Here is a 22,321-nt window from a genome sequence, read left to right as displayed (position 1 = left end):
CGCAATGTAAGAGATGGTGGAAGCGTGAACAGTTAGGCAATATCAAACTGGATTAAAAGGATATTATCAGTATGTGGCATCACTCAGTGCTGCAGTTTTCACTCGTGCTAAACTCACTCTCTCCTTCCTTCCTCTCCCTCAACATCCAGACGGATGGGAAAAAGAGCATCATAATCATACGAGTACATAGAGCAAATGGACAGGTTTCACACGTCATTCTTCCTGTGTCATGGACAGCTTGTAGCATGTTGGCCTCTGGGAGTGGTACTAGTTAAGTCTGATGAGGGCAGAGGACAGGTGAGCGTTATGTTTATTCTTTCACGTAGCTTTGTAGAACTCAAGAGGACAGTAAACGTACCAATTATTTGCATGGGTGGTTCCACATCTGTCGTGGCTTCTTCCAACAGTGACAGCAGTTTGGCTGATACTTGATGGACCAATTCAATGTTGCTAAACAAGCCATCCACGTCAAAGTGAGCAATCTATTGGAATACAAATATTAAGCAGCTACTGACAAAGGATAAAGAAGGACACTGTGTATTACAGACCTTCTCATGCTATGCCCTGAGTGTTCAACACTCCAGGAAGCACCACTTCTGCAAAACCTCATATAAACATCCTTCTTGTGACTTCAAGGACACATGTATGGTTTTCAGATTAGTATAATATGGTTGACACAGTTAACAAAGGGCATGTTATCAAGTGCTTTTAACCTTATTTTGATCTATTCCTAATCTGAAAGTGTTTACTTAGGAAGGAAATAAATATTATCATCTGAATAAAGAAAAGATCCTTAGCTGGCTTTAAAATGTCTGTTTCCTTTCCCACTGAGGAAAAGAATAGTTGACAGTGGACTTGATTCCCTGATTACCAGTTGCTAGCAGATGCCACTGCATAAACTGAGACCTTGGCGCCCCAGTGTCAGCTACCAGATACAAAGATTTCCAGATAGTGGTACCACTTTGAATTAGTTGTACTATAAATCCAAAAATGCAGCCAAGATCATATAATTTTCACTAAAAGAAATACATTTAGAATTCTGGGTATTACTATAACACTAAGAGCTTCCTACAGAGCCTGGGCACACAACATTGTCTCTAGTGAACTTCATTGATTTGCACCAACAGAAAATTTGGTTCCATGCCCCTACTCATTTTAGAGCAAGTAAAAAGTTTCCAGTACACATACTTTTCATGCAGTAGTTGTTATTTCCTTACACAGCAGGGCAATAGTTAATACTTGGGGACAACTGGAGATAGCCCGTAGCAATGTGCTAATACTGAGAACAAAGGCAAGACTGATCTCGACACCCATATTGATACCCTCCGAACTAATCTCTCCATTAGAAACAGAATTGCTGACTTACATAGCAGCTTACCAGATGCCAGGAGGATCAAATTGCATGCTCTTGTAACAGAATCAGAAATATACTTTCAGTACTAATGCAGCTAATTTCTTTATAACTATTTTATAGGGTCTAAAACATGTTTTATCCATTTGGAAATATGAAACATTCATCGCTAGGTCAATTTTCTAAATGTTATCCTTCTTTAAACACATTACAAACTTTCAATATGGTAGTTTATCTGAGAACTAGCCTTAAAACCATATAACATTCTTGAAAGCCTTTTAAAAATGCAAAGGTTATTAAATTAAGACAGTTAGACAGTTATAATCTCTAAATTACTTTTCCTGTATAGACCTAGTACAGGACTTCTGACCTTCGCTCCAGCACAATACCTGCATAATATTTGTAACCACGCTGTGCATGGACACTTAACACACATTAATAAAGTGACAAAGGACAGAAATGAAACGTATGTTTTCAGTTGGCTGGAAAAGAGCAAAGGAATAACAGCACGCTTGTCAAAATTCTCAGCGAGTTCAACCAGGGAATGCTCTTGTTCGGTGCTGGGGAGGGAGTCAAGTGGAGACTACTTCCAAGTGGATGAACAAGTGAGGACGAAGAAGTCAAGAACTCCTTCAAGTTATACCAGCAGATGCCAGCTCTTCTGAAAATGTGTTGGAACAAACTCTGACAGAGTTTTAAGAGAGGAAAAAGGTCCTGCAGGAGCATAAACAGCACAGGCTTCAGCTGGTCACAGCATTTTCTCAAAGAGACAATGCCAATGTCATCTAAAGACAGTTTGGCATCTGCACCTGTATTTTGTCACCAGTTTCATAAGATGCTCTACGTACAGAATACGTGGTTTAAGGGTCTGTTTAAAATTATTTTTATTCTCTGTTAGCAGCAGGTATCATTAGTGCAGCCTCTGTGAACACTGTTGCAGGCCCCACCAAACATGAATTTTTCTGTGGATAACCATCTATTCCCAGCTTTCAGCTGCACAATCTTTTACAAATTGAAATAGTGTTGAGGAAAAGGTGCTCTTTGAAGTCTCAGCTGGAAAAGAACATGGGTATCATTGGCCTAGTAAGATTTTTGCCTGAAAAATAGTTTATGAGCCTTCCTTCTTAAAAACACGTTTTTCTGAATAGAATGCAAATTTCTGACATGCTCACTGGTCCATCAGGCATGGTTTTTCTCCACCACAGCTGCCTGAAAGGCTGGATAAGGTTATCTTTACAACTTGAATTTACCTTGACGGGGAGGTTCATGCCCTTCCAGGTTGTTATTGTGGGAAATACTTTTTTTTAATTGTATTTTACTGCTTTTAGAGGCGACAGTAAAGGTCTGCCAGAGCATGTACCAGGGGTTATAATTACAGAGCAGTATGGAGAGGTGGAAGCTGCTATTGCAGCACGTGAGCAGGGGTATAGCATCAATGCTGCACTCTGGGCCAGTGGTGCAGGCTTTATGCACCTGACACACACGTGTCAGACTCTCGCGGTGACACTTATGCTTGCATTAAGATTATCTGCAAGCAGAATGTGGGTGAGTTGAGACCTTGACGTCACTGTCTCATCCTCCACCCCCGGCGCTCACCTGCTTGTTTCTCAGGGGCTGAATCACTTCCTTGATGCAGAGATCCAGGTCGCTGATATAGTCTTTCTCCGTCTGCATGAGTTCTGCGATGATTTTCACCCTCTTGGCCATCATGCGTCTGCTGACTTGTTCTTCATCCTCCTGCGACGAAGTGGCAGGGGTCGAGGACCCCACCTGTGGAGCCATTTTTTCTGTTTAAAAGAGGAAAACATGTGAGGAGCATCATAATCTCATGTGCTCACGCAGCTTGCCCTGCACAACCATGAGGGAACATAACAGTTCCAGTTGGAAGCTCCCAAATTGCCATGGAGAGCAGGAAAAGAAGCATAAGAAATGGCAATCCCAGATCAGACCAAGCATCATCCCATCTCCCTCCTCGAAAAGCGGACATGGGTTTGGCAAAGGAAACCACCCGTTTGGCAGTGAGGGGATAAGCCATCACTGGCTCCCCCAGCTTTGATGTTATGTATGTGGGCAGAAATTTTCCATGGAGCACAGGAAAGTCTGATCCTCATCACACTGAAATTCAAGGATAGCTGATGCCCTTCTACACCTTTGAAAACACAGTCTCGGTCTGACATCTATTATGATTTGGAGGATGGGAGAAAATGTGTTCCCGTGGAAGAAAAAGGCTGTGTTTACCATAAATAAACTTCAGTGGAATAACCTTTGCTCTGTACAATGTAATGTTGAGCCTGTTCATGGGAGGCTGAGGGCTGCAGGTACTGGAAGACAAACTTTTAAATGAAGACAGTGTTACTAACAGTGATGATGAAACCTGTATTTCTGTTTAAAAAGATTTCTTTGAGAGAGGCAAAGGAATTACAGGAGAATATGGGAAAACCCTTAATGATCAATAACAATAATTTCTTGGATCACTGGGATCAGGCCAGTCTCAACTATTTTTCCATACTTAAGATCTAGAATATCTGATTTGTTCCAAATAAAAGGAAATGCAAGTGAGTCTTCTACAGATAGGTAATTTGTGTATGCTACAGGATCTGCACACAACCTACTTACCTGTAATAGTGGTCTTCCCTTCTGCTGGCTCATAAGCCAGCCTGCAGACATCCATGTCAGCTGTAATAAGGGCACCGAATTTTTATCTGTGTACACTGACAATCTGTATTTTTTATTAGAAAAAACACACGCACACAAAAAAAGAAGTTGAAGATTTCAGAGGCTATTCTGGTGTTTTTCTGCTAGCCACAAGATGGTGCAGAGTACCAACAAAGATGGACACATCATTTCTGTACTCATCTCTGCATTACCCAGGTCGTGCTTTGACAGCATGGGCTTTTACTGCTGAGCAGCAAAGGACAGGAATCTCTGCCGAGGATCACACTGCTACGCCTTCATGTCAAGCTCTTGTATGAAGCGTACTATATAATGAGGCAATAGTAAGAAATATCTGATGCTTTGCTTGCTAATAGCCAATACTGAATATATTGCAGTTGTTTGAATTGATTTTCAAGGGCAAGATCATGAGCGCTCAAGTGAGCACTGAACAGCATGCAGCTCGCCTGTGCAACACCGGCCCAGGCTGCAGATGACAACCTGGGGCTGGACTTGTGGGAGAAGCAAGCAGCTTTCAGGAGAGAGGGCTCTGAGCCGTCTTCCGCTGAGATGTGTAAAACGTTACAAATCCCGTGTATCGTCATTCCTAACCCCTTCTACAATTAAGCTGGCCGCTGCTACTCAGAAAGGACAGTTTTGTTATTAATGTTACTCCCATCAGGTTTTCTAGTGAGACCGACAGGATCACAGTTATTGTTATAAATAGCTGATTTTGGGACTGTACCTCTGCCTCTGTACTGCTACTTTTAACCAGTGAGGACAAGGAACACAAACAAACCCAGGGGCAGGGGGTGCTGGTTTTGTCCAGACTTTTTTGTATTTAGAAGTACTTTTTACTTTTGAGTTTTTAGCCTTTAAGTCTGTGTATAACACAGGCATGAACATTTTGTCCTCAAGTCTGTACATGGACCATAAAATGGAGACATGATGAGGATGTCTCCCCTCTGCAAGGCTTGGGCTATCGAAAGAATTTTAAGCTGAATCTTTCCCTAGTGAGTCTGTGCTGTTGTGAATGCACGGATGGCACAGGAGCTCACGCTGCTGCAGAGCTCATGCACCAATGGTGCTGTGTGCTGGACAAAACAGATTCTGCCCTTACTTTAATGAGGAGGAGAGCAAAACTGGTACCAGTATCACTCCACAGCTCCCTCTGAGCAATTTTCTGCTAAAGTTGCAGAATGAGACCACCTTGCCTGCTGCTTACATGCTAAAATGGCAGGTACTTTTCCTCTAAAAACTTAAGAGTATGTAACCACACTTATAAATTCGCAAGGAACCACATGAAAAATCCATTTCTGTTGCAGTTCTGTACCAAAACCAATCAATCAATCGCTCCCTCAAGCATTTTTCTTGAGGTAGGGTGTGAAAATATCTGTGTGCATGTGACTGTATGTGAGAGTTCAGGGCAACGCCTAAGACAGCACAGAATGGACCAGATGTCCTGGAAGATCTCAGAAGTGTTGTTTTGTCTCAGATGCAACATGGTTACGATATCAGATGGAATTTTAAGATAAACACAAGATGCTGTGCCAAAGAACTTTCTAATCTATTATACCGGTGGCAGGGGAGGGCATTATATGAGCAAAGTAAAACCACCGTATCCCACTTCAGGCTTGAAGTCGCAATCCCTCGAGAGGCTGTTCTTTCAGTTTATGTCATTAGATCGCCCTGATCAAATTTGATTCTTGAATTATGTCAGGGCTCATCTATTATCCTTATTGCATGATAGATAATAATGCCAGGAAAGAAAAACTGTTCTCAACAGGAAGAAATAGCCGTGAGAAATATCAGGTAGATGCTGTTTCCTTATAGAAAACATGTTTTTTAATAAATGTATCCTTTTGTTAAAACTAATATAATTTTCCATCTTCACTCAATAATTTCACTTTTTCATTTCAGGCATGTCTGTCTCCATAAAATGCAACAGCAAGATCCTGAAGTGATGTTTACAGCCAAAACCTGTGATTTCATGTTCAGCTGATTGCTTTTGACCAGTATGAGAACATTAGTTGCTTGCTGAAATCCTTGTGGAGTAAGTGAAAGTTTAATGAATGCACAAACAGCAAGTGCATATCTGGAATATGAGCAGACTCATTTCTACCTGGTAACATGTACCAGCCCCAGAAAGGTTCGGGAGAGAGGATTAGCAGGAGGAGACACTGCTGAGGATTAACTGTTACAGTAAGAATTTGGCTCATTCCTCCTTGGAGACGCCAGGTTTAGAAAAAAGAAAAAAACCCTGTTGAATGGCTTATTAGACAGCTGCATCTTAAGACCAGTTTACAAAAAAAAAGTAGGAGGTACTTTTAGTAGGCATAAAAATGTAAAGTAGAAGGTAATGTTTGCAATTGTTGTTTTGTGATGTCAGTTACCTGCAGGAGTGGAGTTCTGGAGAACTTTGCTTTGAAAAGGAAGGTGATGACTTTGGTTTTCCAGCTGTGTATTGATGTACACAGCTCTAGTTGCACAGAACAAGAGGTTCACCACGTGATGACATGGACGAAGCAGCCACACATCTTACAAAAAGCTTCTTGCAAGTGCAAAGTCTAAAAATACCCCCCAGATGGAGACATCCAGCAATGCAGTGAGAGCATGGAGGAACAGAGCTTGCAACATGCAAATGCAGCAGCTCTCTTCTAGGCCCGGTGGAGATATCGGGGGGATCCACAGCAAGCGACTGGAGGAGCAGCCATAGCAGGTCTGCAAGCTCTATGCATGCAGATTTCCCTGGCTTTCCCACCTAGAGGCTGAGCAGCTCCTAGAGGCCTGCTCTATCCTTCCTCCCAGGTAAGATGCTCAGGTTGGATGTTAGGTTTGTCCTTGGGGACAGGACCCAGGTTTCTCCCCACCCAGTGCTTTCCACCTGGGAATGAAGATACTGGCACAGAATACGGCAACAAGCACAGCGGTGTCAGTGTTGGAGTAACAGCCCTTTTCATTTCTTAGGCAGCATTTGGAGGATGCCAAAGGAATGCACGTTGTGCACTTGCACCGTGCAGGTATGGGGATTTTGCCTGGCATAAGGGAGCAGTGAAAGGATAAGTTATCAAGATATAACAGATAAATTACAGCGTTACTGTGTTTTCACACATGAAACCCAAGTCTCACAGCACCCTGGATAAAGTTGCTCCGGTATGAAGGCAAGTCCTCAGATAGCCTGTACCCTCAGGTAACCTAGCTATTACACACAGGAATGTACACCAGCTTTTATCAGCTAGATTTAGGAATCAAATGCATGCAGCCAAGTTCAGAGACTGCTACCGTGGCAGCTTTTCTCTCCCCCCTCACATCTCCACTCGCACTGTGGCCTCGGCTCTGCCCCCTACACCCCTGCTTCCACTGCGGGTGCCAGGAAGGCTGCGGGGCACAGGGACACTGGGATCTTTGGAAGCGAGGGAGCCTGAAATGGGACAAGCAGTGAGGAAAGATGGAGTGTCCCACTGCAAGTGGAAGAAGTGTATCACATGAGCTGATACACAAGGAGTTTTACTCCAGATCCCCCCTCCTCTTGTAAGGGACCACTTCATAGGGGGGGGTGTTATAGTTTTGCACCATAGTTACTACAGTGCAACAATATGGTGCAAACAGCTGAACTCCAAGTTGGGCATTGAAATGCAAAAGGATTAGGTGAGGGTTGTGGAAAATGCCTTTTTGTCTTTTACTCACAGACACGCATAACAGCAGCATTGTTCAGGAGTAGGTTTGTTACACACGGGCTACAAGTTACACATGCAAAAAGCCCCCTTTCTGAACAGAGGAGGAGAACACTGCAGAACCAGGATGACCTTGCGCCAGTCTTCCTGGGCAACAGGTTCGCTCATAAAATCTGCATCAGAGACTTCCTTGCAATTAGGTCATTCAATCTTTGATCATTTTTCTGTTCCATAAAGTACAGAAAATATTTAGATTCAACACGTAAGTTCTTTCTTCAATTCCTTGACAGCAGACCGCTTTAATTATATGTGTGCTGACAGAACTACAGAGAGATCCCATGTGACCACAGTGGAAAGGAAAGAACACTTATCATCGGGTGACAGAAGAATGCCCTCATTGTTAGTGCCAATACTTACAAATAAACCTTTCCAGTGTGTCATATACCGATATAAATATATCACTCCTGTAGCATTGAGCTAATAATTAATAAAGTAAGAACCGAGGAAGGGCTGCACCTGAACCGCTTGCCCGGGGACACGTGCACCTCAAGATCTGGCACAGATTAGCTGTACGATCTGTGAGCTGTGTGACCCACAACACAGAGTATCCCAATTAATAGAACATTTGCTGATATGCTCAGAGAAGGATCTGTAAACCACCTTGGGTCCTGGTCTTCCCTCCTTTACCCCAGTTGCTGTTACTAGTTGTGCCGCAGTAGCTCCCAAGAGTCCTAAGCCACAGGGTAGGACTTGGTTGTGCCAAGTGCTGTGCAAACACAGCAGCACAAAATGGATTCTGCTCTGAAAAGGTGAGCTCGCTTCCCAGCCTGGCTGCCGCTGCAATAAGTTCAAGGAATAACTCCAGCTTTATTGCAGTGCAAGTTAACAGAATTAAATCCTACACACCTAAATTTGCACGGGAGAAAACAGAAGTATTTGTTAGATTGTGATTTCTCATCGCAAGGCACAGGGGAGTATTTTCATCAGGCCATCTCCTGTGCTTCAGGAAATAATCCAGACTTTTACTCCTTACTGTAGTTCAGCAAACCAGCCGCTCCAAAGATCAATACGTTCTGCAGTGAAACGGGATATTTTCTGTATTGTACTCCACAGAAAGTTAGTCAGCAAGCATAGCGCAAGGCAAATAAGGAACTGGGGAGAGGCGCGGAGGACCTTTACTCCTGGCGGGATGTGCCGAGAAGCTGCGTACATGGGCTGCCCACGCAGGAAGAAGTGGTGTGCTCTGCAGGCAGGGAAGAGGATGGGGTGGAGGAAGGGATCCTGCTTGTGGTGGAGCAAAAGGGGATCAGTTGCCTCTGACTGGGCTTTTGTACACCAAGGGAGAGCAGCTTTCCAGGAATTTGTATAACGTTGCAGGTTTCTGTGTCATTTCTGGTGTGGGTTATTTCTCATAAATAGACACGGGCAAAACGTGAAATTTGGGGTTCAGATACAAGCTCTGATGCAATAATATTGTGGTAGCTGTGTGATTTTAATCACTGTATCTATTACAGGTATGTCACTGCTGTATTTTAAATTGAAGCATGTGCAAATCATTTAACAGTGCAGTTGACCCATTCACAGCTAAAGTTATAAGGGAGTTAACATGTAATAAATCTGTAAAACAAGGGGTATTTTCAAGGCATGCATTGTCTCGCTGAACAATGCAAATGGGATCTCCAATTCCTTCTGGAAAACCACCATTTTCTAAAGCTCATTTTTCACACCAAGCACCAGGATTGGTGTACCATTATTAACAAAACCCAACAATGTGTGCCTTTTCATGGGCTGCCCTTTTTGGTTGATAGTATCTATCCCCGTGATACACTGTATCTTAATCCACCCTGATCTTGCAAACATTTACGTGCCAATAACTACATCAAGCAAACTCTTCTTACCCAAATTCATAGATACTCCATGGAATGGTAGCTTTAGGTTAATTCAAAGACAGATCCCAACATTAATGCAGTACATGGATATTAATATAGTTATTTTTACAGCTACAGATAATACACTTGAAAACAGACCTGCTAAATACCTTTTTGTGCCATTGCTTAAGGACAGTAGCATGTTCTTCATTCCTTTTGAAAGGACATATGTGCAAGATTTTCTAGTGAACGTAGAGCAGAGCATTGCGTAGAAATAGCACAGGAGCTCTCTTAGCTTTTATAATGACGCTTGATATTATTACTGTGTTCACCACAAATGCTAGTGAATATATCTTCCTTAACCCCACTCTTCCCTCTTTAGAAAACTGATGCTTCTGTCCAGTTGATGGAAAACTATGGAAGAAATATATATATATACATATATACATATAAATATATGGCTTGATCAAGGTATTTCTGGACTTATCCAAGAATGCAACTACAACCCGAGTTCTAGATGACTGCATGGTTGTATCACAAATCTGCCATTTAATGGCAATTGTCTTATTTTCCTCTATCTAAAATGGGGCTGCAGGCATTTGGTTGTCTCACAGGATGAGTTGAAACAGATGCACTAATGTTTGCAAAGCTCTTTGAGAAAATAATGGTTACTTTTGCATTTTATTTCCTTTTTTTAACAAGTAAAGCCAGGAGGTGTTGCATGGCCATTCACACCAGATAAGGTATTGAATAGATGTGTCTAGTATAATTAACCATGAAAATCCTTTCTTGTGTTTTTAATGAATCCTTAATTTTAAAGTAAAAAAAGACTTGCAGAAGTTGGCACCTTTGACAATGCTATTGTGCTCATGTTTGTAGACTTACAGAGCAAATCACCCAGATTACTGTGGAGATCTGGGTGGTAGGCTCCCTTTCTCATTCTTTACAGAAAACATTTTCGATTCTGTATAAACCAGCAAAACTTAAGAGAAATCTAGGGGCAGAAACTGAATTCTCAGGAGTTTTTATGCCTTGCTGCTTGCTCATTTGTTTCTGTGTTTTGGTTTGGTTTTGCTCACAAGCTTTTATTTGGGGACCTATATTTCTAATACACCGAGCTACCCTTTGAGCATATACTTCAGAGTTGCTGGAAATGGTGGAGGTGGGGGTGGGGTGGGAGTGGGTAGTGGCAACAGCCTGGTTTCTACTCAGGGAACCCTTCACACAGAGAGCTGGAAGGGCCCTCAAGAGATGTCTCACCCGTGGATCACATTGTGCAAAGATGCTGCAATGCTGACATAGGCACTGGGGTGTAAAGACACCTTGGTCCTCATGCTCTGCCTAGGTTACCTGCCACTAGCAGAGACAGGGGTCCTGCAGCCTTTGACTCTTAGCTGTGGAAACCTGCTCCACTCACAGGAGATTCCCCTCTGCAGGGTTTGATCTTGTTGCATCTCCCTGTCTTACACATCCTTGTCTGTGCTAATGCCTGCCACATCTCTGCTGACTGTGTGTTAGAAAACATACCAACAGAGGACTATAGAAGGGAGGGGCAACTATGCACAGAGCTTTTCTTCCAATTCATATGGGAGAAGCATGTGCAAATTATTACCATTTGTATCTTTCTGCAAAGCATTTACTATTTCAGGGTGATTAGAGAGTCCCGACCTGGCAATACACAACAGAGCGTTTATGTCACCAACAGAACAGTTTGGTTTTCTTGCCAAGAATGGAGAACTAAAAAGCTTTGTGCCAACAAAACAAAACCACTTCCCTCACCTTGAAGTAAGCTGCTTTGCATCCAAGGGCTAGTGAGAAAAATGAAGAACATAAAGGCATACAATCATAGCGCATCATCAGTGCTGGCAGGTAGCACACTAGCACTGGGATCCGTGATCATTATCAGATTCAGGCACATCTAGCTCAGCAAAATTTGATCCAGATCAAGCCTTGGCACACAAGACATTTCTTTCTTTTGCAACTGTAAATACACTTCACAGGAATTTCTACCGACTTTGTATTTTCACTCTGAGGGCAGGCAACTTCTAATCCAATATAAAGCCTGCAGGTACCTTGTTAACCCATCACTGTTTTCCTTGGGCAAACACGAGCAAGCAGAGTGAGCTGATAGCAGACCAGTGCTTTGCAATAAGTGGCCATGGCAGTCTCAGCCGGTGGCAGGAGCTGTAAAGCTGGATTTACTGTCTCCTTGGACCACTGCCATAAACATAACCTCATGCTCTGCCATGACTACCTCGGCTTCCCCGCCTCCTTTGCTCCAGATTTTAAACAGGAGGCGTTCATAGTACAAATACAGCTGACACGGGGCAGAAAGATCTCACACTTTTTGCTGGATATCGCTCTGATAACCTTGACCTGACCTGGGTGACCCCCTTCATGAGTAAAAAACTGCTGTTTTGGTGGGACATGTGCCAGGAGCTTGCATGCCCAGCCATAATGATCTGTGCTTGTACCCTGAAACACCCCTGCCAGATCCCTGCAGCATGTGCCTGACTTAACTGAAAATTTTTCATCTTATTGATTAGCTATCATAAGGAGGGAACAGCATAATCGATGAACTGCTCTGTTGTTCTCAGCATATGCAGCCCTCATAGAAATCCTATTATTTTCAGGTTTATTATTTTACTTTCTGCTTTTATTGTCTCTCTGAAGGAATGTTATTTCCTAATTAAGTGCACCAGAACCATTATACAGCACCCAAAGTATTTTCCTATTTTATTTCCCCATAAAGGATTATTGCCACAAGAGTGACTGTCACCAGGCAGTTATATCACTACAAGTAATACAAGCTTATGTTATAGTAATACTCAAACCCTGTATTTGTGATGGGACCCTGTTGCTCAACACCCTGGAAACCCACAGAAATTCATCAGCTTGTGTTCCAGAGGACTCCCAGAAACAGCCATAAACATTCTTCATGCTGTGTCTCAATTTGTGGCATCACATTTAAGTTTTGATTAACAGGGCCAATACTGACACACTTTGCCAATTTCTGGTCCAGATGCAGTTTGGTTATTTGAAAAGAAACCCTCTCCTTAAAGGTATCATTTGAATCAGCATATCCGTCAAAACATGTATTTGGACATACTTCAGTGCAGGTTTGTACAATCTGAGCAGTGGATAAACACATTATAGATCCTGGTATTTTTAACTGAAAAACTGCCCTTGATGCTTCTAATTACTTAGCATATACCCCACCTGACACAACCGCCAAAGACAGATAGGATGGAGCCACTGTATTTTCACATTACTGTTTGCGTTGCAAATGCATTCTGGTGACGAAAGAGAAGAAACCCGGTTGCATATGCATTTTTCAGGAATACACCAACACCTCAGATTGCATTTTGTGTCATGCCTACATGACATTATTTAGAAAAATTAGGGGAAACATCTCACAGCCTGGAAGTGGGGGCTGAAGGCGAGAGGGGGCAATTGCTCACTCGAACTGTGAGCGCACGGGGGCAGAGACTGCCGTTCCCTTCTTTCTCCCGAGGCTGCAGCCTGGAGGCGTTCAGGAGACAAGCCCAGCACAGAGCATCCCTAGCAGGAGGGCACCAAGCAAGCTTCCCCCGTACCTTGTAATTTGTGGCTGTACTCTGTCCTGTCAGACTGACTCCTCCTCAAGGTGCCGTGGTCCCCGGCAGCAGCGGTGCTCTCCACCACGGGCTCTGTCGTCCTCCTCCTCTCCCCCACGTACAGCTTGCTCCTCAGCAACGCCAAATTCCTCCTCCTGCCCCCCGCGCCTTCCTTCCCCGGACACTCCATGCTCGTCACGGCCAGCCTTGCTTGGCGGTGGCAGTGGCGGGGGAGGGGGCAATAGGTTGATTTTTAGGGAGGTGAACTTGCTGCCCTTGCGAAGGCTGGTTGCTCTGGGCTTGGTTTTGGAGCGGGGCACCCCGGGCTCTGCAGGGCCCCGGGCTCAGCCCTGCCACCTGTGCCGGAGCAGCTCCACCCCCGGGAAGCTGACGCCCCGGGCAGTGTTTGCATTCACCTGCCCTGTGTGCAAGCACGCCTGGCGGGCCGGTTCCAGGGCCAGCCCGAGCCGCAGCCGCCCCCGGCCCCGTTCCCTGCGCAGGGCACGCTCCGCACGCCGCCGGCACCCTGACACGGAGCCGCATCCCGGGGCGGCGGGGGAGCAGGGGGCAAGGCGAAGGGCAAGGGAGGGCAGCCACCCCCGGACCCTGGCGCCTTCTCCTGCCCCAGGGCAAGTGCCAGACCAGCAGCCCGCCGGGGACCCCAGCTCATGTATCGAATTGCTCTGCCAGGCTCCCGACCTCACTGGGAGGTGCAGCCCTCGGGCTGGAAACTCCTGATCTACAGGTTGGAAGGGGGACCGATCCCCCAGGACGATGCAAAAATAGGCCGAGAAGGAAAGGTAAACCGCTCTGGGCGATGGGAAGCAGCATGGAGCTGACGCATTCTCAAAGCCCGTTCTGTCCTGCTTTGTGCTACACACGGAGGCGACACGAAAGCCTGCCAGGGACCTGTGGAGCCTGTCATAACTGATCACCTTGCTCTGGTGGCCGAGGATGTGGACACCGAAATACCTCTGGATAGGCCCCTGGAAGAGATCTTATGACCCTGTCTGTTAGCGATGGCCTCTGGCACACATGCACTGTCTAGTGCTCCTCTGTAGCGCCGGTCTAATCAAGCTCATGTTAAAACAGCAGGAGCTGCTGGCATCTAAGCTTGGACCAGACTTATCCTGGGAAGAGCCCCAACAGCTATCAGTAGCAATCACTGCCGCTGCTGTGATACCCACCCCCTGCGGCCCTCGCTGCCCTACCAAACCTGGCAGGAGCCCCGTGGTGCAGCCTAATCGGTGTCAGTCTCACGCACACTCATTGCCACAGCATCTGCCAGGGGACACAACTAATGTCCCTCTGACATATGCTGGCAGGAGCGTATTGCTTTAGCATTGCCATGCTGTGTCCCCGAAGGACTGCATAGTGAAAACCAAACGTGGATGCAATGTAGTAGTGTAACCTTGTTTCCAACTTTTATTTTTCCTTAAAAAGTCTTAAAGAAGGCTTCTTAGAAGGTCCTGTGATGCAACCTCTCAATCAAAGCCCCTCATTTCTACCCAGCAGTGAAAGGAAAAGGTTACGGAACTATTAAGCAATCTACTATGTCAAATTGCAGCACCGTGCCAGTGCTGCACAAAGTGTCCAGCCCAAGCACAGCCTGGCAGAGGAAAAAAGCAGCGAGGGGAATACTGGGAAGACTTTGTGCTCACACAGAGAAGTCACATATTACGTAGGCAATCCATGTGTTACATCTCACCTCGTCTTTGATATTCCCTAAGAAACATTTTGTTTTGCAAGTCAGGCCACAAAAGTTCCTCGAAAGGCAGAGCAGTGGTGACAGCAGGGAGAGGCGTACAGAGGGACAGACCGGTGACACACTTGTGACAAGCCTCAAAGCCCCAGCAACAAGTAAACAGATTAAGCTGGGGGTTGAGGGGAGTTGAGGGAAATCAGCTCCCCCATTTCCCTACATAGGGGACTTCCTGAGGGGTGGTTTTTTAGAAGTAATGGCTTGGCATTCAGTGAGGGTGGTAAAACTGGTTTAAACAGTCACCACCTTCCCTGGATAATTTTGTTCCCCCTATTGCTGCAGGGCGTAAACACCCGCATTTAAGATGGAGGAACTGATCTGCCTGAAAACTCTCTCCCTCCCCACTTTCCCCTGGGCTATTTTCCAACTGGATCTGTGCTCCTGTTTAGTTCATCATGAAGCTACGCGAGCAGTTGTGGCATCGTGAGGCAGGCAGGGGATGATGCAGGGGCACAAGTGAGCAGCTGGGGGCAGGGCTGATGGTTGCTTTAGCCAGCATTGCCTGGAGAAGGTATTTCCCTCAGCCAGGATTTTACAGTGTCATGCTTTTCAGAAGACACAGGTCCCATCATTTATGAGATTTCATTGTATTTATTTAAATGAAGATGTTTAGGGACAAATGGGGAATATATTTTGGCTGGGTGGAGGTGGAAGAACAAACTTTATAAAATACTTAGCTTTGTAGGCTTTCTGCCACATATGCAGAGTTACAGCCAAGACAGGATAGAGTAAAGTTTGCTCAGGTGTTTATTATGACAGCAATCTACCCACATGCAAAAGTCTTCCTCTTCCTCCTCAACTCAGTCACAGGGTGTGAAAAGGTATGTGTTTGTTCAGCAAGGGAACGCTTGTGGGGAAAGCCAGCTGTGGCTCGCTGCTGCTTTTGTACTTGCAGTGGTTTACCGGGCTTCAGCCGGTATCGCTACTTGTGAGGCAGCCAGGAGCCCAGAGCTAGCTTACACCGCAGTTTGGAAATGTAGATGAGCACTTTCTGCAACCCGAAAGTGTCTCCTCTGTGCCACTCAGCATGCCAAAATCTGAAAATAGCATGTCTTCTGTAATACTCCAAGTGAGGGGGACGCACTCAGGACCAGTGGCTTCCCTATTCCCTCTGGAGGGAGAGTGGTTTGAGATACATCCCGGTTTATCCATCCTTAAATCCAACAATTGTTTTACACTAGTGGGCTGTGCCAGTGCAGTCAGCAGGAGGAATATGTAAAAAACAATCATGCATATTTAAGTGAGATACCCCTATAAACTCTTCCTACAGTTTACTGTATTTTACCTGGATTATGACAGAATGCCACAGAAAGCACAGTCAGAACTGCCATGTGAAGTACGTAACTTCACCTGCCACTCACAATACTTGCAGTCTCTCTCAATTTCCAAATTACTCCTGCTCCCTTCTGGCCCCAGTAACAACTGATGGTCAAACAGTGTCAGGGTCACTAATCCATTAAGACAAGAGGGAATATTTGGCACAATGCGGACAAAATACTCTTTTTACAATTAACGTTAAAATCTCTTTAACCGTGCTGTGTTGTGCTCATTTAATTCTACAAAGCAAACTGGAATCCAGTTGATGAGAGCACTCACATAGGAGTTATTTGCACGGAAGCCACCCTGCTTTAGAGACAGAACAGGTGCTGGTGTCAATGTGAAAAATATTGGCATTGTGTTCCCAAGCAACTGTATTAGACACATATAAGAGCTTATTGTTGTACAGTCAATGCTAACCTTTATCTCAGTCCTGAGCTATAAACAAACCGGGAGCGTCCCCAAGACCAAAGGCCATTAAGTAAGCAAACAGTTATTTGTTTTCTTGAACTACTTTACAGCTGTTACAGATTTCTTTATAACTTAGTATCCCACAGCATATATGAAAAATGCTGGTGTGGGTTGACTGCCATGACTGTTCCCTTTCGGTGGAGGCACAGACCACTGTTGGAGTCCTGTGGCAATGACACCACCCTGCAATCCTCAAATTTGCGCACTGCAATAGCCAGCACAGCCACCAAGCGCAAAGAGAGTCTCAACACACAGCTGCAGAGCGACTTTACCAACCAGCGCCAATTTTGCCCACATGAAACGGTTATACTCAGCAGGCAGTGGAGAAGCAGAAAGGTACCGTGGCACTGCTGCAGTAAGCTGTCCTACCCTCCTTGCAGGTAGAGCACGATAGCAAAGAGTGTGGATGTCTCTATAGCTCCCCACCACCGTACAAGGAAGCCTAGGTGCACATAAAAGCAAAGCCGTAACTCTTGTCACTGCCCATACACACAAGTCATAGCAAAGACACCTTCTGGGGGACAAAAAGTTGAGGCTTTGATAAGAACAATCACGTGCAAGGCCCACTGAGAACTTTGAGCACTGGGAAGTTGCTACTATGTACGCTCTACCTGTTTGCAGCTATACTGGTAAGATAAGAACAGAGTGACAGGTGGGGATAAAAGCAGTAAAAAGGGAAGGCTTAAGGACAGGTAAAACTGGAGTCTACACATTGATTTTTCACAATGAATGAATCAAAATTACTTTGAAATATACCTAGAAATAAAACCCTTAAGCACCTTTCAATAGTACAAAAAGAGAAAAAAGCCTGTCTTGTTGGTGAAAAGTTATTTAGTGTGGCAGTGTCACCTTCAGTCCTTCTCTTGATCTTGCCAGACTGGTGATTCCTGTAGAGAAACAGGTCTTCAGAAGTACGTGCACAGCAGTAATTTCTTTTAGCCCTGTCTATAGTGTTTCTTGTCTAAATATCTGTAGGACAAATTAATAAAGCATATGCCTGCTGGGGCTCGGGCTAGGCTGTGGGTATTTTTCAGAAGGGATGGCTCCACCTATCAGGCTATGCAATCCACCTCCATCGACTGCTGTGATGCTTTCTTGCTCTGAACAAAGCCTCTGCCCCAGCTTACACATACAAAAGGCTGACGTGTTTTCTGCCTACAGAGAGGGACCCAGCTCTCAAAACGAAGCACCTGCTGGAGAGGGGATGCTGAAAGAAGGGTCAGCAGGGCTTGAATTGTCCTTGCAGTGCCAGTGGGTCTGTCACCGTTCGGCCGGGGCTTTGTGTCGGTCCCAGCTCCCAAAGGGGCACACCTAAGGGCAGTGCTGCTTTGAGAGGGCTAGGAGGTGTGGAGGGGAGGGGAACTCACCAAGAAACCAAGCAGCCCTTTGATTTCTTTAGGGTTACAGCCACACAGTTATTTTCTAAGGAAAATAACCTGACTCCGTTGATCAAGTAGATGGCACTATGATATCAAAGCTAATGAGGAAAGACAAGCAAATGAGCGAGGCACAGATAAAAGGACAGGAAGATGAATCTTCATTATTGTTATGTTTCAATGTAAAATAGGGGGGGTGTAGAAATTACCAAAGATGAAATATTTTCTGTGGTGTTCTTTGAGAACCTTCCGTCTTGGCAATTTACAAATCAGGATGGGAACTGAGCCTAAAAAAGACTATCACTAGCAATAGGAGAGATTTTCCTTCTAGGTCCCTATTTTGAGTGATTATAGATTTGCAGCTTTGTACTAAAACTTCATGTTTCCAGACAGTATTTTTACAGCTGAACTGGAACCTTTTTTTTTCTCTCTTTTTGTGTATGTGCATGTATATGAAAGAACGAATGAAAGAATGAACAGGAAAGACTATTCAGTGATTTCTGTTTTGTGATGGGGAAGTTGCTTTGGAGTAACAAATACAAAAGTCTTAAAAAAAAATCACCTTGTAGACAGAGGTCCAGTGAAATTAATCTGGCAAGTGAATCCTAATATACATTACAGGGAGCATGGTTAAAACCAAAACTAACAGCTCAGGGAAACAATTTATTCAGAAAAAAAACAGGGTGCAAACTTGACATCTTCCTATACATGATAGTGAATATTATGACTAAAAATTAATTTTTCATATATACAGAGTATCAGTCTTTTTAAAGCAATAGGTTACTGAAGTGAATTCACCACTACAAAAAAGGATTCACAAGGTATTTAGCTTCTTTGGGACAAGAGCCTCTGTCTTTATCCATATTGAGGTGGAAAGTAACATAACCCAATAAACCTAATTCTGAAATACACAATTTGTTCCTTTTAGTTAGATGATGTAGTCTTTTGCTGATATGAGGCGTTCATCAGTGCGTAAAATGCAAATATGTGTGTGTGAGTAGGCTGCACATAGACATCCTCTCCCAAATCCAGCTGTGCCAGTGAAAGAGGTTACTACACTGACTCCAACGACTCGGCACCCTCCTCCAGCTGCAGACTGACAGCGCAAAGATCTGCAGAAGGAGTTTTTCATGCTCCTTAACTTGCTTCAGCTGAAAAGCAGCCTAACTTAGCCCAGTGTCCCTAAAATGCCTCAGCTAGCCTTACTTGGCTTGGTCTGAACTAGGGAGCACTGATGCGAGCTGATCCATTGGCACATCGGTGAGGTGGTGACGGCTGAACGAGTGAGCACTGGCAAGCAAGTGCAGGCAGTGACCTGTTCCACTGAGGCAGCCAGACCCGGAGGACAGCTGTCTGTGACTGCTGGCCTTTTGCACACAGGTAGCAGCAAAACAGAGGCTAGCAAGAATTGATTCCTTCAGATTAATGGTCTTACAAGCCACAGAGACAGAAGTTATATTACAGCAAAATTTAATGATAATGATGTGATCACCAGTCAAGAGCAAATGTACTGAAATAGCACAAAGTGGTAGTAATGAAATTCTTCAAAGCCTTATTAGCTGAAAAGATGAAAAAGACTTTCATTCAGGAGAGAAGGAAACTTTTTTTAAAAAAAATATAATGTAATGTTTTCTGCATTTAATTTGCACAGCATTTTCATTGGCAAAATGATTTTTTATATATGTGTGTGTAGATACATATATTAAAAAAGATATAAAATAAATGTAAATGTACACTGCAGAATACAAACTTTTAAAGTAAGGATGTCCTTCAGGCTTAGGTGATTATACTGCTGCTGAGTTTTTGCTATACTCCAGTGACATTCCGCTGGAATGAGCTTCATCCTGGTGCAGAGGGCAAGCATAAAACCTAAGTACCATGTAAGTCCTACTTAAGTCTTAGGGACCTGGTTCTAATTCCATTGAAATAAATAGCAATATTTTCATTGTCTTTCAGTGGGAGCTGTTTCAAGGTCAATCAGTCCTGTACATGCCTTTTGCTGGCCCAGTTGGAATGATACTTCAAGGAGCTGGATGTAAAATGCTTGGGAATAAAAAGAGGTGAAATAATACCTTGGCAGTAAAAGCCTTGCTAATTCTGGAGAATTTGCTTAAGGCAGATACTGGAGCCAAAACATGAATTTGTTTCCAAGATTCAAGAATGTTAGGTAAATTTATTCAAACCAGGAAGCTGGTCTTGAGGAGTACTGTGCATATTTCTGTCATAATCTCTGTAATGCATAATATTGAGAAATACATTCAAACCTATTTAGAGCTTTATTATTATTATTGTTGTTGTTGTTGTTATTTCTGCAGTAATAAGAGAATTTTGGATACCACAGAGTACTAAAACATCATGTTCTCTGCTCTGGCAGTATTAACAGGGTTTCTGTGTGTTTTTCTGCTGTATCATTCACACTTGCTAGGTAACACGATGGTATCTGTTTATGCATCTAAAAAGTGTCTGCACAGAAACTCGTTTATATTTCATAAATTCCAAGTGTTTCACAGCTGATTTCCTATTACAAATGAGAAAGCTTTAGATAAGACCACAGTCACAACACAAGGTAATGGAGAACTATGTGCTCAGACTTTGTGCATCTCCCAGGGACTCCCGGCCACAGCAGTGTATTTCACTTCTCAGCTTGTATAGGGAAATAAATATACATTGGACTCCTTCTAGAATAACCTTACACCCAACTGCCAACTTTGCAAGTGTAAAAATACTCTGTGTGCGCTCAGTAAGTGACTTTCAAAGGCTCTGACCTTCCATAAATGAAATCCAAGTTCCTTAGAACTAGGCAGAGGTGCAAGGCTAGTCCTATGGTACATTTGTTTTTAACCATGCCTGTTCCAGCAGCAGGCCTATTCAAAGAAAGCACAGAATAGATTTTTTTATAATAAAAAAAATTATTTTTGATTATTCCACATGAAAAAACAGATTATTTGCCCCCTTGACAAACTTTAAAAAATTGAGAATATCAAACAGAAACCATACATGAAGAATTTCACCCTAACACGTCCAGCTGAGGAGGTTACCCCTGAAAACCTTGCGTTTGGTGGAATCAGTGAAGAAACACGTAAACTCCTCTGGTAAAATACTAACTGCTATTTTGCAGCTTCTGCAGAGGTGGGTAATGGGCCTGCAAAATAGTCTCTCTGGTCTCCTGGAGATAAGTCTGTTCTGACAAATACAGCAAGGTGTGGCACAAATCTGAGAAGACTATAGCTTTTGTTTTTCTTTTTTTTTTCCCCTCCTCGGAGCCTTCATTGTAATGGAAAATCCACCTGCTAGAACACAGCTCCCTCCAAGATCCAGAGCAGCAAATAACACATTTCAAAGTGCACGGGGGAACAGTGACTGAGGCTGCCATGAAAATCTCCCACTCTGGTGTAAAATAATGCTGGGTCCTTACTGCACAGGCAGACAGACAATCCTGATGTTTTTGAAACCTGATCTATGAATCAGTAGAAGGGACAAATAAATGGAAGAAGCTATACGCTGTTTAAATCTGATGGAAGAGATTGACTTAGCCTTTCTGCTGCAAATAAATAATTCCCAATAACATTTAAAATACTATATAAAATAATCAGGGTAGCATGGATTTATCCCGCAGAAATCTTTCAGGGTAATTCAAATCAGAGTTAAGATTCAAAGCTAATATAGACCACCATTAGAGGTGAATACACACAATGATTTGTATGGGATTTAAGAGTGGTGACAGCAACAAAACTTGTTCTGCCTCAGTTTCTCCATCAATCGAATGCAAATAGTGGTATCTGCCCCTTTTCAGGAATTTTTGAAAGATCTACAAATAAGAAGCACTACTCCAAGAACTACCACTGTATCGACTGATGAAATTAATATAAAATCCTCCTCAAGGATCAATGAAAAGAGAATTCAAAAGAATCAGATCACATGTTGGGGTAATAAGCTTTAATACCAGCATAACCTGAATACAGATGAGAATCTAAGTATCACCAGGGTGCAATATAAAAATGTATCTACCATTGGGAACCCATGCAAATACCCTGCCCTAAGTGCTGCAGACACGGACTGGTTTGGGTGACATCAAACTGTGTGTGCCAAGAACTAAACGCTTCCCTCCCTAGGGAAGTTGTTATCCTCAGGTAAGGTTTGCATCCACACTTTTGTCAGTGCGGGTGGCCTGAAAACACCTCATTGTGGGTACAGCTGGGGTACCACCTGCCCAGGCTCACCCATCACCTCAGGTGTTGGGGCTTTTTAAGTTGC

At 43.9% G+C, this 22,321-nt stretch overlaps 1 protein-coding gene across 1 annotated transcript in view; it reads right to left on the bottom strand.

Moving 5' to 3' along the window:
* Nucleotides 1–13,392, bottom strand: part of ARHGEF38 (Rho guanine nucleotide exchange factor 38) — a 36,327-nt gene extending 22,935 nt beyond the window's left edge. Inside the window, exons 1-3 of the mRNA XM_056327993.1 lie at nt 13,142–13,392; nt 2,948–3,138; nt 359–482 (exon numbers count right to left, since the gene is read on the bottom strand). Coding sequence (XP_056183968.1) covers nt 359–482; nt 2,948–3,138; nt 13,142–13,331 — 505 coding nt within the window. The 5' untranslated portion in view covers nt 13,332–13,392. The remainder of the gene's footprint in view (nt 1–358; nt 483–2,947; nt 3,139–13,141) is intronic.
* Between the last annotated feature and the right edge of the window lie 8,929 nt (nt 13,393–22,321).

The sequence above is a fragment of the Falco biarmicus genome, chromosome 1 (genome assembly GCF_023638135.1).
Source record: "Falco biarmicus isolate bFalBia1 chromosome 1, bFalBia1.pri, whole genome shotgun sequence".
NCBI classification, from domain to species: domain Eukaryota; kingdom Metazoa; phylum Chordata; class Aves; order Falconiformes; family Falconidae; genus Falco; species Falco biarmicus.
Note: the sequence above shows the minus strand (reverse complement) of the source record. Positions and strands in the feature narration are given on the sequence as shown.